Source organism: Colletotrichum paranaense (genome assembly GCF_030867605.1).
Source record: "Colletotrichum paranaense strain IMI 384185 chromosome Unknown Scaffold_3.1, whole genome shotgun sequence".
In the NCBI taxonomy this organism is placed as follows: Eukaryota; Fungi; Ascomycota; class Sordariomycetes; order Glomerellales; family Glomerellaceae; genus Colletotrichum; species Colletotrichum paranaense.
The window spans coordinates 2,935,037-2,952,261 of NW_026848961.1; the positions used below are offsets into that span (position 1 = coordinate 2,935,037).

Below are 17,225 nucleotides of genomic sequence, written 5' to 3' on the forward strand. Positions count from 1 at the left end.
GTATTGGCGGGCAGGACCTAGTGATGAATCTGACTAAGATGATTCTTGCGGCGAAAGATGATGTTGATAGGTCAGTCTGGTTAGGTTGCCTACAGATTGATTGAATGCTGTCCCGGGAGAACGAGACGCCGTGTTGAGAGAGCCAATTGCAACATCTTGCAGTCAGAAGAGGGGGAGGGGGAGGGGTTCTTTCTGTCCCATGTCAGCTGACAAAACCAACAAGGCGACATTCAACTCTCGTCGATACACCAAACCTCATTCGCATCAGTGCATATGGTCGCGCGCTGTGGCTAGAATATGAGCTGAAGCAATGGCCTTAGCATATAGCTCCATCTATGAGGCTAGTCTGAGTTGTCGCGAGCGATTGCAAGAGTGTGTTGCTCAGCCAGCGCTAATGACGGATGAGTGGGCAAGGAAACGACTAGCTGATTTCAACCTTTGGGCAGCTGGCTCAGGCGCACTCGCCAGAGCACATGCTTCACTTGACGAACAACTCTCCGAGAAGGAAACTGTTCGGAGTGTTCTAATAGATCTTTTGGGGCTTCTTGAGGCATTGACACGCCGGTGTCTACAGACAGGTACCTACGGCTATGCCTGAGCCTGAACAATCTCCACTGGTTTTCTATTCCACTTGCTAACTTCTGAGTAGTTGGTCACAGTGATTATGTGGACGATAAATATGCCGATAGCTCCAGTGACGAGAAAGAGCCGGCCTTGACCGAAATATTCGCCGACACCGAAGCAATCATTACAAAGCTTGTTCGAATTTCGATCGCGATCCGACGTTCCGGCGCTCAGGCTCACCGTGATAGAGCAGACGGCTCTTATGTATCAGATATCTATGATGAACTGAGGGATCATCTCGGCTTCCTAATTAGCGTCTGGGCTACGAAGTCAGAGCGAGAAAATGGCTCAACAAGATACCCCGAATATGCATCATACCGACTTAACGAGGTCCAAAAAAGGCTGATAGAGTCTAACACAAGAAGGCGTCATCGCTTCCTTTTCGCGAGGAGACGAGGTGTAAAGCGTGGGAAAGAGCGTGATGACTTCACGACCGATGAAAGACAAGTAAGGGGTTTGCAAATACGTCAGCCCAGCACCTGCCAGGAAGTAGGCAACGCCGTCAACTTACCGACGACCGAAGGCGCGGCACAGTCACCGCACATACTTTCTCATTTTGCTGCTGCTACAATTGCTGCAAGTTCTGTGCCTACTGCGATTCAGAATCCCATCAATCTCGCCTTGACAAGCCAAGCTTCAATGACTGCGCCTTCCTCTATCAGTTCAAAGGTTGTTTATCCCAAGCCACCTAAAGTCAAAGAAGGCCAAGAAATATTTCGTTGTCCATGCTGTCTCCAGACTTTGCCGCTTGCTACAGGAATGGGCCTACGTTGGAAGTAAGTCGTTACTCGCATTGGCATATTCATGGGACTCACTTGACTGACTGACATCCAGGAAGCATTTGACGCAGGATATAATGCCTTACACCTGCGTTTTGAGTTCTTGTGAACGTCCTGAGAAGCTCTACGACACACGAAAAGAGTGGCTGAAGCACATGTCAGAAGAACACAATCAGTGGCAATATTGGCTATGCTCGGCGTGTCTTGAGCCCAAGAGATTCGACGTTGAGCAACTTTACGTTGAACATCTTCTGAGAGAGCACGCCAATGACATCTCCGCAGACCAGATCGAGGCAGTTGTTTCAATGTCAGCATCTAACGCGCCGCTACATCTTGAACAAGTAAGCAAACATGGGCCTCTCGTTCTAGTGAAATAAAAGTTTTAACGCCCTTAGTGTCCCTTATGTCCCGAAAGCTCAGCAGGCGATCCTGAAGTCGACCCTGAAGCTATGTTAAGTCATGTTGCAGAACATATTCACTCATTTGCTTTGTATTCAGTGCCGTGGCCAGACATGGCGAGCAAAGAGCGTGAATATCTTGGCATTCAATCGGAGCACCTTGCCGCTGATTACTTCGCCGTGAGCTCGAAAGCGGAAAGTAGCAATCAGTGGGGGGATTCCCCTGGCTCAGAAGACAGTAGAATTGATGCTGAAGGAATGCCAGACTTGGTTTTTCAGGACCAAAACCCGGAAGGTAAGCTTTCCACAACCTCCTGCCTAGACATTTTCGATAGTACCTTCTGCTGATGACGTTGGGCAGTTCCTTGGGATCCGGAACCCGTGCTAGAAATGACACCGTCCAGCGCTGAGCCTGACATAGGCTCGAGCCACCTTCATGATTCCAGAATTCCCGACGGAGCTAACTTTCAGGGCCAATTAGTCTCGAGACAGCTTCCTGCAGGAACATGCGGAGGCAACACCTTTCTTCCGTACTCCTTCTTGGAAGAGAAGGTAACTACGCAGTTGGTCAAAGACACCCTAACAGATCAAACGAACAAATCTCCAGAGACGATATCAAAGATCGCCTCCTTCGTTTGTGGAAAGCCCGGGGCCAGGAGAGTTTTCGCGGTTCTTGCCTGCCTTAGTCGCCCGGAACGGATTGACTTGTTCTACGAGCACAATTTTGTCGACTCTATTCTACCTCTCTTCATCGATAAAGGCAGGCAAGTGAAAACCCGATCCGCTGAACCTGGCCATTCTGAGATCACCAAGAGGGTTTTTGCCGACAAGTTTTGGGCATTCGTTATTTCGCCGTATCTCTTTTGTGACAACCAATGGCAATTTCTTGCACCGGTCTTCAACGAACATCAATTCAGATACTCCTTCCGAAAGGAACACCGAATGCCGTTCTTAGAGCAACCTGGTGGACACAGAGAAAGTCACTTCAGCACGGTGGGAAAGTGGTCTATTCACCAGTCTCATTTCGAGAAGAGCTCAAAACTTGTAAGCGCACACAAACCCACGACCAACGCATTGCCCAGGGCTTCATGGATGCGACACTTACATGATACAGCGCCTGTCAGTCGACACAAATGGACATCCCATTGTAGCAGTGAAAGAGCTGAGAAATGTCAGCATGAATGATGCAGAGTACCATGCCGCAGCCGAGGCTGAGGCAGGAGTTCTAGAAATGATCCGTGAAATGAAGCATCCGCACCTCATCAAGGCAATCGCTTACTACAAAAGGGGTGATCGGTACTTTATTATTTTCCCGTGGGCCGGAGGTGGTAACCTCCGAGACTACTGGGGAAGAGAACCTCCTCGTAAGCTAGATGCAGATTTTGTTGGCTGGGCTCTTGATCAACTCTGTGGCCTGGCTAGTGCGATTAACAAGCTTCATTCGACAAAGGACTCCGCGTGTCGACATGGGGACCTGAAGCCAGAGAATATTCTTTGCTTTGAGAACACCAGGAGCTCCGACCCGTTTTCTCAGCCGTTTCTCGTCATTGCGGATGTTGGTCTGGCTAAAGTTCACATCTTAGCGACGGAGATGCGTAACGAAGCTACACGCACGATGAATGGAACGGTTATGTACGAGCCACCTGAAGCCGTACTGCTGCTAACTAAGAAACTACCACGGTCGCGACGTTATGACGTCTGGTCCATCGGCTGTATCTACTTCGAGTTCCTGATTTGGCTTCTTTATGGAAAAGCCGAACTGCTTCGATTTGGGGATGACATAACGCATCCCGTGAACAGAACACGGCAATTCTTCGATGTACATGGATCTGGTGTGACCGGAGCGGCTAGCATTAAACCTGGTGTTCAGAAGTGGATGGATTGGATCAGAAGGGACCCAAGATGCCCGCCGAACACTGCAATTCGAAAGTTGCTGGATCTCATTTGCACACGATTGCTAGTCATAGAGGTAAGCAAGCTGATGAGGAAAGAGTCGTCTGGAAGCGACAGTGCCCAAGGCAGCGCCACTCTACATGCGACAGATGGCCCAGATACCCCGAGCATTGTTCGATCGGACGCCAACAGCAGCTTACAAGGCGATACCGCCGACGACCTTCGTTATCGAGCGACTTCTATTGAAATGTACGAAACACTGGCTGGCATCGTGAAAGATGCTTCAGGGAAACCGCCCAGAATTGCTTGGATGAATTGGCAAGCGAGCTCTCCAGGAGGACTGGGGCAACGCGGAGGTACCTTGAATATTCCTCAATTAGGTATAAGGGGTCGACGCGGCGTTAATGCATGAGGTGAAGAGTAAATTCCCTAGGATCTCGTTCTCCTCTAATAAACAGTTCCTTGGTAGCCATTGATGATGGCTTGGCGGGTGCAGATGATAGTGGCCTGGGCCATCCTGACGATGTAAAAGTCCCGCATCCCACCTTATGCAATATTGGACACTGATATCGACAGTACGTACGTCTGCCTCGAGTGGTATAAGTCTGCGTGATCTTGGCTAACCACTTCCTTACACGGCATAGATGGTATTGGTTATGCTCTAATAACCTTCAAATATCGATGTGGAGAGCTAACATCTCATCTAGTTGGTACGTTTTCAGCCACCACCAAGATGTGACCTTCACTAATAGTCACTGATGAGCAGACGATATGTCTTGACCCTCAAGGTTGAAAGATTTACCTACAAATCTGATGTCTGGCGGCCTGGCTTTTATGTCCTGACAATGCAACTCTGTCTAGCCGGTAAGCTTCTTGCTATTTCGAGAAGAGCTACAAATCTTGACCAGTAATGGTTTCTTAGCTTGATGATGAGTGGGAGTGTAGCCCAGATGTCAACACAGCACAAGCGCTGTCGAAGGAGATCGAAATTTCTCGTCAGCTTCCACTAAGAAATATAACTAGCACCCTTTGTCCTCGATGTAAAGACCTCCAACAGCGGCTCTGGTCACAAAGATTCTCTTTTTCTGATAACCTCGGAGCACTGGCAAACAATTTGGAAGTCTGTGACCTCTGTCGTCTCCAGTTCTTTTCACTTGAATCCATGATATCCAAGAGCTATGGGGAGATTCGGTTTGAAAAGTTCAGCAGCTATTTGACATCAAGTGTGAAGCCTGGACGGCCAGTTGCAGTCTTGTACAGCTTGCCAGGTAAGAACGACATTAGTTCCATCCATTTATCTCGTGCTGACTCTGTATGTAAGGAAAACCCTTTTTTGGTGCACAGATGGGGATGCCAGTGCTTCCGGCTGCCGGTAGTCAAGCACATATCGCAGCATTATCGACGTGGATAAGGGTCTGCGACGGTACGCATGACTGTATCCCAGTATCCGACACCACCTTCCTTCCAACCAGAGTCATTGACGTCGGATCCAAGGGAGCCGAACATTGCCGCTTGCTTTGCGCAGACCGTGGGCAAACGAGATCAGGAAAATATCTTGCCCTATCGCATCCATGGGGGTCTCCGGACCAACACAGGAAATTTTGCACCTTGAAAGAGAATCTTGAAAGCTTCAAAGAGGGGATTAAGTTGACGGAGCTCCCCAAACATTCCAAGATGCTATCAACGTCACACGAAACCTCGGTATTGGGTACCTCTGGATCGATGCGCTTTACATAGTTCAGGATGACCCTGAAGACTGGAAGATGGAGTCTCTTCTCATGGAACAGGTGTACAGCTCGGCCTATGCAACTTTTGCAGCTAGCTGCGCAAGCGGTACCGAGGACGGCTTCTTGAAACCTCGACCATGGCGACAATGTCTTACGTTAGCATCCAACAGGGGCTCCTACTACATCTGCGAATCTATCGATGACTTTGGGCGTGATGTAGAACAGGGGGAGTTGAACAAGCGGGCTTGGATTCTTCAAGAACGAGCTCTGTCCGCCGCACAATCTATTTCTCGGAAAAGCAGACGTACTGGGAATGTGGAAGAGGCGTAAGGTGTGAAACAATGACGAAAATGAGAAAGTGAGTCTGGACGGGTCTGCCAATGTTTTCAGCTAGACTCTCTTGACTGACTTTTCGATGTATCAGCCGCAAGGCCTCGTTCCTGAACTCGGACTTTTCACACTCCATTGACACCTACGTTCGCGGAATGAAGATTGAGCTTTACCAGGATCTCTACCAGAAGTACTCGGGGTTGGCACTCAGCTCCATTGGTGATAGGCCAGTTGCCATCCGCGGGCTTGAAGCACGTCTCATCCGCACTTTCAGAACTGTCGGCTCTCATGGAGTTTTCGATACTTTCTTGCATCAATGTCTACTGTGGAAAAAGGCCAGCCGGTCTCTGAATCGTATCGAGTCGGAACTGCTTAGAGGAGTTTATGTTCCATCATGGTCATGGATGGCTTATGACGGCGAGATCAAATACTTGAATGTTCCCTTCAACAAGTATTCTTGGGAGGCGGACATAATCTCGCCGTTTAGGACTTGGTCACCTCAGAGCATGAAGGAGAGGGGCGAGAAAGAGGGGGTATGTGAGATCAAGGGGCCTGTATGGGACTTTCGGGGCTGTGATAGCCTCAAGCTGGAGCTCGACAATCCAGACAGGAAGCTCTCGAACCTCAGATGTGTCATTGTGGCGAGGAGAAAGGATTTACAAGGCGACCCTCAACAGTCACATTACATAATAGTCGTGCACTCTGTTGCTGTTGACGGGCTCTGCGAGATATATGAAAGAGTTGGCGTTGCGGAGGTCAGAGGAGAGCAGATTGCATTCAACAAGGGAAGTCAGAGCGGTATTCTTAGGTGATCTTAGGGTAAAGCAACTAATAGCAACATGTCTTCTATCTTTTAGCGCATGGCTAGAGGTGTACCTCTGCTAAACCGGGCTTCGATGCTTTGTTTCTGTTGACTGATCGTAATGACGGCGATGCTGCTTGAAAATTTCATCTCAGCGATGAATCATGCACTCTCCCACGCATCCTTATTCATCCAGTATACACCCACGAAAACAAGCCACGAACCTATATTCCGCCCCTCAATCCAATTCTCTTCACCAGCACAGCAGACGCCTTCCTAGGCCGGTTGGTCAAGGCAAACTGTCTGGGTGGTGGAACGGTTAATGGTCGACAATCAGATTTACGCCAACCAGCCTACTCGACGACAGTTTTAGCGAGAGTACCCGAGTTTGAATCCCAGCATGAGCACCATGACAATCGCCAAGAGATGTAGCCACATCGGGGGTGAACTCCATTTTTCTCGTCTTCGCCTTGTTGTTTGTTGAATTCAGGCACAGGTATATCCGCGAGAGCTGCCCACTGCCGTTCTGACCATCGCGATGCCGGCTACCCTACCTTGGGGGAAGATGGCGATGAAGGAAGCAGTTCTAGCCATATATGTTCACCGCACTATGATTTGGGAAAGAATGGAAGGCGGCAAAAACCAGGTATCCCATCAGGGGAGCCCTGTTCTGTCGCCAGTCTCACAGTTGTCTGCCTTCGCGCAGCTTACTCGAAGAGTACGGCTGTTGTTGAAACCATCTTGGTATTGAAAACAAGGTATGGCAAGAGAGACGCTCGGCTATGCATGTTACGCTAATGCTCATCCTCCAGATGATGGATCGCCGTCTTTGAAGAGCTCGTTGCCCTCTTCGTCCACGCCGAGGACCGCAGTCCTCACCGCTCGTCCCTGCCATTGCCATCGCACAAAATGCAGAAACTTCAAGATCCAGTCCAGACTTTCCAAAAGCCAAAACTGCCCCATACGGGCTTTAATCCCTGAAAGTTCGTGTCCTACATTCTGACCACCGCTCTGACTATTTCCTCCTACTCCTAGAGTGGTCCGAAGCCTCCTCGGTCCTGCTTTGGCTTCGCACAATGTCAGGGAACACCTGAGCTATTTCCTGAGCATGGCATCACTCGGGAACCATATCCCCTAAATCCAAATAGTGTTGGGCCGTTTCATGATCCCCCGTGTTCAAATAGTGTTGGGCAATTTCGTGATTTTCCAGCTCAGTGGCCCGTGTGATGAATTCTACCACACCTGGCGATTCTCTCACTTCGTCTATTTTCGTCGTGACTTCGAGAATTGGCAATAGTATTGATCCCAGCCATTTGGGCAACCGTCCTTTGGTGCCAGAAATCTCTGTCCACCTCGAGAAGATTGGAATGATACCGCACCGTCCACGTTCCTCTTCGTACTTGGCCAAGGCTCCTTTCTTGATCAAGCATTCCACAGCAATTTGCAGTGATGATTGCGCAGAGTTAGTCAGTTCTGCTGGCCATCTGGGAGCATCTGTTGCAAAGACGTTGCGACAAAACCGCTCCCACAGCCCCATACCGGCATCATCGCGGCTGGTGAGAATATTCTTGTAGTCAAGCAGGCGGCTGTATACGTCAGCATCTAGAGTGCAAAAGCTGGCGGGATGAGTGGCGAATGTGGGACCAAATAGGGCCCTGTCATTGAAAACCTGGAAGATTGTTTCCGCCGGAGACGTTCCTTGGGGATTTAGGATGGTCTCGAAATCCAAGTTGAGAAGAATATCGATCAGAAGATTTGTAGCCGACACGTTGAGATAGTGCAGGGCATTCCGAGATTCTCCATCGACTTCGAAGGGGTCCGCGCCGAAGTCAATCAAGCTGCGGAGTAGGTCCGCCGAGCCACATTCGACAGCCAGAAGAACGAGAGGTTCCGGGCTTTTGAGGTAGGCGAGATCTGGCCTGCAAATTTTAAGCATGTGAATCGCCCCCTTTAATGCTGCGGGCGTTATTTTTTGCCCTTTCCTCATGGAGCTGAAGGGATAGAGGACGGCTTCGGCAATGGGGGTCTGGCCGTCATTCATTACAGCCCTCAGGTTGTGGTCTTTGTGCTTGTCGTACTCTTGAAGGCAGTCCAGTAGCTCGATGTCTGAATTGGCGGCTGCGAAGTGCCAAACGTTACGTCCACTTTCATCGGTGTCTGTGGTTCTTGCTCCATGGTCCAAAAGAAGCCTAAATACCTCGGGCGACTCTGACAACATCAGGGGTGTCTGGTCTTTATGGTTGCGAACATGGACATTGACATCTTCTCCCGATGTCAAGATAGCAGCCAGTAGAGCTATTTCGTCGGTCTCCGCCGCGTAGTGTAGGATTGTGGTTCCATCTCGAGGCTCCTCCATAGCAAATTCATCTTCTGATGATGCGCTTGATAGTACTCTCTGGGGCGCCATCAAAGCATTTGGATTCCAACGAGGATCCAAGATAAGCCTTCTCACAACTGCCGTCTCGCCATCTTGGACTGCTTCTCGGACTAGTTCAACATACAGGGTGTCGGAGACGTCAAGAGGTCGAGACCTGGCAATACTAGAAGGACGAGCCAAATCAAAGTGGTCTAGGATCTCATAGATACCTGTGGCCAATAGCGATATATCATTGTAGCTGTCATATTCGGGAATTGCTCTGTCAAGGATCGCGGGAAGCATTCCCTCCAAAAACGAGCGCGTCGGTGGCTTGAGAGGCGATGGCCAGTATTGTAGAAGAGAATCTTTCCCATGAAAGAGCTGTACGAATCTCAGATCAAGGCTAATGCCCAACTTGAGAAGTTGAAGTAGGATCTTAGGAGCACGGATCGCCTGGCAAATGAGGAATGCCAATGTTGCCAGTGAGAATTTTTCGTCTTGGCAAGGGCCAGCTGTTTCCACAGTACACGAAGCTCCTGAATCCAAGAGGACTTTTATAGTCTCCTCCTGAGAATCGGTAGGCTTGCAGTCAGACACTAGTTGTGAGGGGTCTGCAGAGCGTCCTAACAGGGCCGTTGGACCGAGCAATGCACAGTAAAGAGGGGTGCCCATAGAGCTCGGCTTATTGACGTCCACTCCCCACAACAAAAGTTGCTCGCAGAGCCGTGGAAGCCCCAATGACGCAGCAACGTGGAAAGGAGTGACCGAGTCATCCTCGAGTCTCGACATCAGCAGATTCAGAGGTGTCATCGAGAGGGCACCGGAGCTAAGGTTGAACTGCTCCGGCCATTCCTGCCTGGCGTATTCCAATAGCCATTGAAGAAAGTGCGACGACTTCCTTGAGTGAAAAAGCACATGCAGAGGTGTCTTGTAATCGGTGTATCGTTGGCGGGCCAAATCGGGTAGAAGCTTTGCTGCCGCACCATATTCGGGGCACTTGATGTCTCTCTCAGCAACGTATTGCCGGTGTATAAAGCATTCAGTCAATTGTTTGTCAAACTCGGCATTCAGAAGTATGGCAATACACCTGTCGCTATCGATCTCTGTGGATTTGGGTGTGAATTCGACTGTATGATCCAGGTGTTGGCTGAGAACGTCTTTGCGGTATTCGTCCGTCGACAGGCGCACGAGCAAGGCGGCCCAAGAGTCGCAACGCACAAGAGAATCGAGCTGACACTGAATTCTGTAGATACTCGAGGTAAACGCTGAGAGAGAAGGAGCCTCGCTTCTTGGTCTTGCCGAGCTTGCTGACCACGCGAGGCTGGGGTTATCAAGAAGATCGCTCAAGTCGTCAAAAAGGGTGTGATCTGGGCACGCTGGCGAAGTGCCTTGTTCTGCGAAGTCTTCAAACAATAACCAAAGGCTATGGAGAGTACCAAGAAGTTTTCTGACAGCTACGCGTGCCTCGTCGTTGACGCCGCGGTCACGCAGTAGATGGTATACTGATCGAGCTTTGGATCGAGCCTCTGTGAGAGCCTGTCCAAGCCGATGGTTGAGAGGCATCGTAGCGAGTGTAGTTGTATCGTACGCATGTACGATAGGTGTTCTTCGCCTTCTCTGGGGTTTGGAGGGAGAAGAGCAGGTGATGATGATGATTGAGTTGCGGCTGTAGTTGTAGGTGTAACGTCAAATCTCGGCCGATGTCGACAATGAGGTGTCACAGCGTGTCGCAAGCTCTGCAAGGCGGGTCCGTTGCCGCCTGGCCAATGCTGTTGCCTCCAGCGCCGTTGAAGTCCGTTTTAGCGATTTAGCGCCCGTAGGAAAGTCTCTATAGCGGCCGCCGCTGGGCCATCGGGGCGACCTTCCTTAGTCATGCATATTGCTTACATAATCCACGATGACATTGAGATCACGAATCTGGAACCCTCTCGCCGTGCACCTTTTTCCCAACCAGCGATGGGTATTGTTTGCCCCAGCTACGGAATCAGAACCTCAATAGTGCCGCCTTTCACCTAAAACTCCCGAGGCCGGAATCCACACGTCGCCAGTTATCAAAAACAATAATTTGAATAGAGACCATGCTCAACGAGCATCAAGTGCGATTCCGTGACAGCCTCTGTCGGCAGGGGCAAATAGTATTTCAACCTCTCAGCCGATACCCACTTTCCGGGAGCTCGTTTCTGCTCTAGCTCACTTGAGCTTTGCCTGTAGAGGTACAAAGTGTGACTCTCAAAACTTCCTCTGGAATGACCTCACGCTTGCCAACGGAGTCCCACTCCTTGGACTGTCTGCTTTGAAAGGACCAGGTACCAGAAGGGCATGATGAAATTTGGGAACTCTTGAATAAGATGCAAGGTGAAACCATACTTTGGACCTATGATAATGTCGTCGTCGGGCCTTGTGTGAAGCGATGAAGCTTTTCTCTGAAGAAAGAAATAAAGAGACCCCTGCGCACATGGAGCTTGTTTGTCAGGCTAAGGGTACGAACCACATCTTGTAATCGAGCTTTGATTATGACGGGTAAATTAAGCTGAAGCTGTGTTCATTGAGTTTCGCCGGAACGCTTCGCGAAACACGACCATCTGAGTGTCTCTCTGGCCTTTGAGTCGTCTGTAGCATCTCGCCTATTCCTCATCCTCATCGTGGCCTAGCCGTCATTTCACTCAGGCGATTGTCATGTAGGTAATTTTAGCACTTCCAGCAGCCTCAAGCTAACTGGAATAGTCGTTGTTGGCTGGTGCATTTCTTAGTGTGATTGGGATTGACCGGACCGGAAGCCTGAGCATCTGGCCAACATCTGGGGTTCTTGTGAGATCCCGTGGCTAAGGCTTGAAGCGGACTGCCGGAATTTGGTCAACCTTCGCTTGCTCAATCTAGAGCTGCAATATTTGCACGTGCAGACTTAATATCTAGCATATGTCATGGTGATATGAAATATCCAACTCTCAAAAGGCTAAGCATGCTGCAATGGAAGGAAAGGAGAGGATTGACAAAACTACCCGTTGAATACTTTTTCCAAATCCCCGTTTATGTAGGATCAGTCATAGGCTTGATTGACCTATACTCCTGCAGCGTCTAATCTGAGAGCTAACAAGTCTAGGCTGAGAGCCTGGCTCGATTATGCTTCCTTTTCTCATACGGGTGTCAGCCACCACGCTGTTACCCACAGAATGTCGCTGGTTCCCGCGTGGTTTCCCCACAGTGTCAACGGCTCTCATGCGGATGGATGGCAGTAGACGGTGAGCTGTTCATCGATCACGTCCTTTTGGCAACTGAACCCTGGGGTATGGCAGGAGGAGAAGCTTGCCGCACGAAGCTCGGGCGTGTAATGGCAGGTTCTGATATCACCAGTGTCCTCGAGGCTGGCCGTCGATAACTGAGCAGTAAGCCAGCTGGTGGATGAGGAGCGTTGGATGGGAGAAATTTGGTGCGGCCATTGAGGCTTGATGACCTGAGTGTCTGAGGCGCAAACGACGAGCGTTGGCGGTACGTACTCCCCTTTGGAACAACGGTACGTACTCGACCTAGCAGCCCGGGCACTGTGCATCTCGTCCCTTCCATCTCTCCACCTCAGCTTTCCTCCCACTTCTCAAAGTTCTCTGCATCTCTCTACCGGGTGTTTCCAGCTCGCACATCACACGACGAGTCGCAGCTGAGGAACACAATCAGCCAGTTTAGTCACACAGACCACAGTCTCTTTCGTCTGAAGTCGTTCCCGCCCTCTCGCAGCCCGCCTATCCATGCAAGGACCGTCTGATCATCCAGGCGCCCGGACTAGACGATGGAATGCCGCCAAACTCTGGCTAAGCATAGACCTCTTTGTGTTTCTCCAGCTTCTCTTTCGTCCTCCCACGCGTGTCAATTGTGACGACTCATCAACTTATCGATCGCTCTTCACCTGAAAACGGCTCGATATTGGCCATTTAGAGCCTCCCGCAAGGATGGATACCTGATACACCTAGTCGTGAGCTAGACGCACAGTCGGTTTTTACTGCCCGCAGTTCTTCTCCCGCCCCTCCTCTTCATGGTCCCCGCCAGCGCTATTAGCTGCGATGGTCACCGGGCCACACCGGTAAACACGAGAAGCATTCGCTGGTGTGGCGACGAGATCACGGATACCGTTGGTCTGCCGTTCAAGGAAGATGCCGCGGGGCACACCAACGACGGTCCATCCACCGAGCCAGTACCAGGCTCTAAAGAGCGACATGTTCCATTCGATCTGCGACATTCACGTCGATGGTATCCGAGACCTTCATTTATACTGAAACGAAAATACGGATGTCCCTCTATCTCTCCCGCCTGCGCGGCTTCCTCAATCCCGTGTTGGCGTACGGACATGGACACTGTTAACGAAACCTCCAATAGCGACTGCAGAGCCAACCCTGCTTTCTCTCTCGCCTTTTGCTGACCGCCGCTTTCTGCATGACAACATTTCTTGCCTTCGTGTACCTCCTCACGCTACTCTGCCAAAAGCAGCATGCGACATCCAACCACCGCCACCGGCCAAAGCGTCGCAACGGCGTCGTGCCCCTTCATGAACCCCCGACAAGGACAGGCGCCAACCAGGCGGTCTGGGAGGGACCCAAAATAGGCCTGTGCCACTCCGTCGTCACGCAATGGCGGGAGATCGTCTACCATGTGGACCAAGATTCAGCCAACATTTCCTGGCCAACCTTTGCATCTTTGGTTGTTCCTTACGCCTTCGCAGCTCTCCTCCTCATCGTCGACGCCAGACTTCGGATGGCATGGTGGCATCCTCACCCAACCCCCGTCCATCTTAGCTCCAGCACAGTGCTGTTAGGCGAGGTAGAATCGCCGTGTGAAGGAGCTTAAGGAGCTTCTCGACGCCGCCACAATCAAGTCGCCAACCGACTTTGACGCACGGTCTCGTTGCTTTTTTTACACTCACATGCAGTTTGCTCCTGGGTGACCCCTGATGGTCAAGCCTGGAACAACAGACCAGCAGCTAGCCCAGTCCTAGTCAACGAGGTCGGAAGGCCAATATCGGCAGCTCATTCATGGACTAGCTGGCAGGCATTGATGGTAGTGATCGACGATGCGCACCTGCAGACGCAAGCAAAGTCGCATATCGGGCCTCAACGTTGCTCTGCGCCATGGGACAATGAACCAAGGAGAACGCTCGGCAGACGCAGCTCATTATGTGTGTTTGTCTCCGAAGACCCAGGCTCTAGCAAGCCAGGCTTTCCCCCACAAGTTCGTGGCGTCGAGCTAAGACATCTTATTGCCTACGGCGTTTGACAAGCCTGGCACAACACCAAAGAGACTGTCCCAGTGCGAGTCAGGGTTCGTCCACTGGCGCGTTTGCTATAAGCACCGGAGGTCGGCCGTCTTTTCCATCTCCAGAGAAACCCCTCCAACTCGTGGTGGCATGTGTTATCGGTGTCAGTCACTTTGTTTCTCTGCATCACATAACATGCGGCCGTAGTCGTTGCTAACGAGTATCTTTTTCTAAAGCTGCTACTTTGTTCCTTGTAATAGACGCCTTCCGTCATATTCCTACGTCCGGCCGAGCCTGCCAGAGGGCTGTCACTTATCACGCTCCTTTTTCGTCACTCATTTTTCCTTTTCCAACCGAACTACAAACATGGCCTCTTCCATGTCTCGAAGGTCACCCGTGACACCGCCATACGATGATGACTACAACCAAAGCCCAAAGGGTCTACGGGGCCCAGGATTGAGAAGCAGTCCATCGTCGGCCTGCCTGCCCGTTCCCACCATGAGATTCTCTCCGCCCCCGACGCCCCGAAGCTCACGACCGAATAAGATGTCCTTGCGCCTGAGGAGCAATTCTGGCCTGTCATTACACACCAACGAAGACGCCTTCCGTCGATACACCGACTACAATCCCGATGGGTCCCCGAGATCCCCGACTTTTGGGCCCGGTATATGGCCCAGTCTCGACAGCGTCTCAACAAGTCTGCGCCGAAGCTTCGGGCCACCAGTCATGGAGATCGAACCAGAGACTTTGTCTATACCAGACTTCCTTGGCCGAGAGGTCTTTCAGATGGTTCTTGCCAACGCTTCCGCCTCTCAACGTTTTTTCCATTTCGCCCAAAATCATGGCTGCGGTTCGGACCTCGAATTTCTTCTAAGGACCCAGGAATACGCGAAATCATTAGCACTGTTTGGGAAACAAGCCTCATCAATGCCGACACCAGCAAATCTACCTTCAACTGTCTCCAAGTCATTGAATGCCGATATGAAGCAGTTGACAAATTCTGTTCTCCCAGGTCTCGAATCGATGTTTGCAGAATCTACACGATGCGTCGAGCAACGAGTTGCCCGGTCCATCTATCCAGAATTTGTGAAGCATCAGCTTGCCATCTCTACCTCGGCGGCTCTATCCGGCACTCGCGTCTTCAAATATCCTGGTCTTGCCGAGTCATTCTGCTTGACGGATGCCTTGAGCTCAGACTACCCCATCATCGCCGCATCAGATGCTTTCGTTTCTGTTACTGGGTATCCGAAAGTCGAGGCTCTTTCAAGCAACTGCCGTATCTTACAAGGGTCACTCACGGACCAGGACACCGTCAAACGCATCCGAGATACTGTCGCGCGGGAGGAGGAGTCGTTGGAGCTCGTACTCAACTACCGGAGAGACGGCACCCCGTACTGGAATCTTCTATTCACCTGTCCGCTCACGGACTCTTCCGGCAAGCTACGATACTACCTCGGAGGGCAGATCAACGTGTCGGACAACGTTGGTGGCTACAAAGACCTCCTCCGGATTCTCAACTTTGGGCCGGCGCTAGATGAGGTAAAGGAAGAGACCTCGGGTCGTGAGTCCCGAGTCAGTCGCCGCATGAGCCGTACGAGCAGCCGAGACAGAAAACAGGAACGACGGACCAGTCTCCGCAATAGGGATAGTCTACACAACAAAGGGCCCAAGAAAAGCCTCTTCCAACCATTCCGAAAGCATGCGACGCACAACAGCAACAATCAGGAAAATACGTCACCGTCGCAGGGCGTTGGCCTCGGCTTGGAGCAGTTGCTAACGGTTTCGAGCTCGGAAGAGCACCTTTCGGCACCCACTCAGCTGGACACTGTTTACTCTGGCTACAGCCGATTCATTGTTTTGCAAAACACGGACGGACCTTCCGCCTTCCCACCAAGGTCATCGTCTCTACCTCCAGACCCTAACAAGAGAAAGGCCGCTCAGCTGAGTGTTGCCTTTTGTTCAGCCGCTGCGCTGGAGGCGCTCGGCCTCGGCCTTTTCGCCGATAGCATTACGCACCGAGACATCTTTACCGTCCTTTCCGACCTCGCGGACTCGCCATCGATTACGAAGAGCTTCAAGAACACGGTGCGCGAACGGGTGATTCAAAACGGAAAGACGGCCACGCTAGATATCATGCTCGGCGGTAACTACCTCGCACGGAAGGGCAGTCTCATTGGCCTCGGCGGGCGTTCATCCAAAGACGAATCAGACGGCAGCACGAAGAAACATGGACGACCTGTCAGCAGGTCGGGTTTTGCCAGTCTTGTGAGCGAGGCAGGGAAGATGGAGAAGCTCACCAGCCACTGGACACCATTGAAGAATGCGGAGGAAAAGGTTGAGTGGATAGTCGTTATCATCACACCAATGAAATAACGCAACGCTCCCCAACGGGATGGCCCGTTACCTGTTACATATGACTTAACACCGTAATTATAATGTGTATGGGATGAAGAAGGGTAAAAAGGGAGTTTGGGTGGATCGGGGAGAGGAGACTAGACGGATACCTGGGATGTATGATTCCCGACTGAATGAGACATCAACTTTCATCAATATCTGTCGTCCGATGTGTTTCCCTGAAAGCGAAGTTGCCATGGGAAGTGACTCTAATAACCTGTTAGTATCGATTTGATGTACGAGACTCCGAGGAAGGACCCTCGAGAGGATAGAGACGAGCATCATTGACAAGTTAGGCTTTCGGCGATTCAGTCGACAGTCCAAACTTGATATAAAACTAGCATCAATGATATACTTGTAGGAAATAAGCCGTCATTCATAGCCAATGTTGGAAATCTTTGACACAAGCACCTCATCATTGGGCAGCCACACACTACATATACTCACTCACACTTGCTGTCTCTCCAGAAGATGGCTCCAGTTTTTCTCACAAACAACAAGCACGCCATCTCGATCATAGGGAAACCCCCTCCCCCCGCCCCCTCTTAAAGTGACACGAACCCTTCATCAACGTTGCAGATTGCGGGGGACGGGAAGGGGAAAAAACAAGATCTATCTAGCACATGGCTTGGAGGGGAAAGTGAGAAGATCCGGGGAAAGAGGGAGTAGGCGTACGGATAGGA

The 17,225-nt window shown here is 51.0% G+C and overlaps 4 protein-coding genes across 4 annotated transcripts; 3 read left to right on the forward strand and 1 right to left on the reverse strand.

Annotated features, from left to right (window-relative positions):
- Positions 1-310: 310 nt before the first annotated feature.
- On the forward strand, positions 311-6,563 carry CPAR01_04564 (protein kinase domain-containing protein; the record flags this gene model as incomplete). The annotated part of the gene is made up of 8 exons (XM_060488844.1): positions 311-578; positions 650-1,400; positions 1,459-1,744; positions 1,799-2,096; positions 2,163-2,845; positions 2,916-4,074; positions 5,369-5,747; positions 5,846-6,563. The coding sequence occupies 8 exons, from the start codon at positions 311-313 to the stop codon at positions 6,561-6,563; spliced, it is 4,542 nt and encodes a 1,513-aa protein (XP_060353050.1).
- A 1,104-nt stretch (positions 6,564-7,667) lies between these two features.
- Positions 7,668-10,472, reverse strand: CPAR01_04565 (uncharacterized protein; the record flags this gene model as incomplete). The annotated part of the gene is made up of 1 exon (XM_060488845.1): positions 7,668-10,472. One exon carries the CDS (start codon positions 10,470-10,472, stop codon positions 7,668-7,670), a length of 2,805 nt encoding a protein of 934 aa, XP_060353051.1.
- A 2,461-nt stretch (positions 10,473-12,933) lies between these two features.
- CPAR01_04566 (uncharacterized protein) lies at positions 12,934-13,742 on the forward strand (the record flags this gene model as incomplete). Its single annotated transcript, XM_060488846.1, has 2 exons — positions 12,934-13,092; positions 13,275-13,742. 2 exons carry the CDS (start codon positions 12,934-12,936, stop codon positions 13,740-13,742), a joined length of 627 nt encoding a protein of 208 aa, XP_060353052.1.
- Positions 13,743-14,514: 772 nt separating this feature from the next.
- Positions 14,515-16,521, forward strand: CPAR01_04567 (uncharacterized protein; the record flags this gene model as incomplete). The annotated part of the gene is made up of 1 exon (XM_060488847.1): positions 14,515-16,521. The coding sequence occupies one exon, from the start codon at positions 14,515-14,517 to the stop codon at positions 16,519-16,521; it is 2,007 nt and encodes a 668-aa protein (XP_060353053.1).
- Positions 16,522-17,225: the final 704 nt, after the last annotated feature.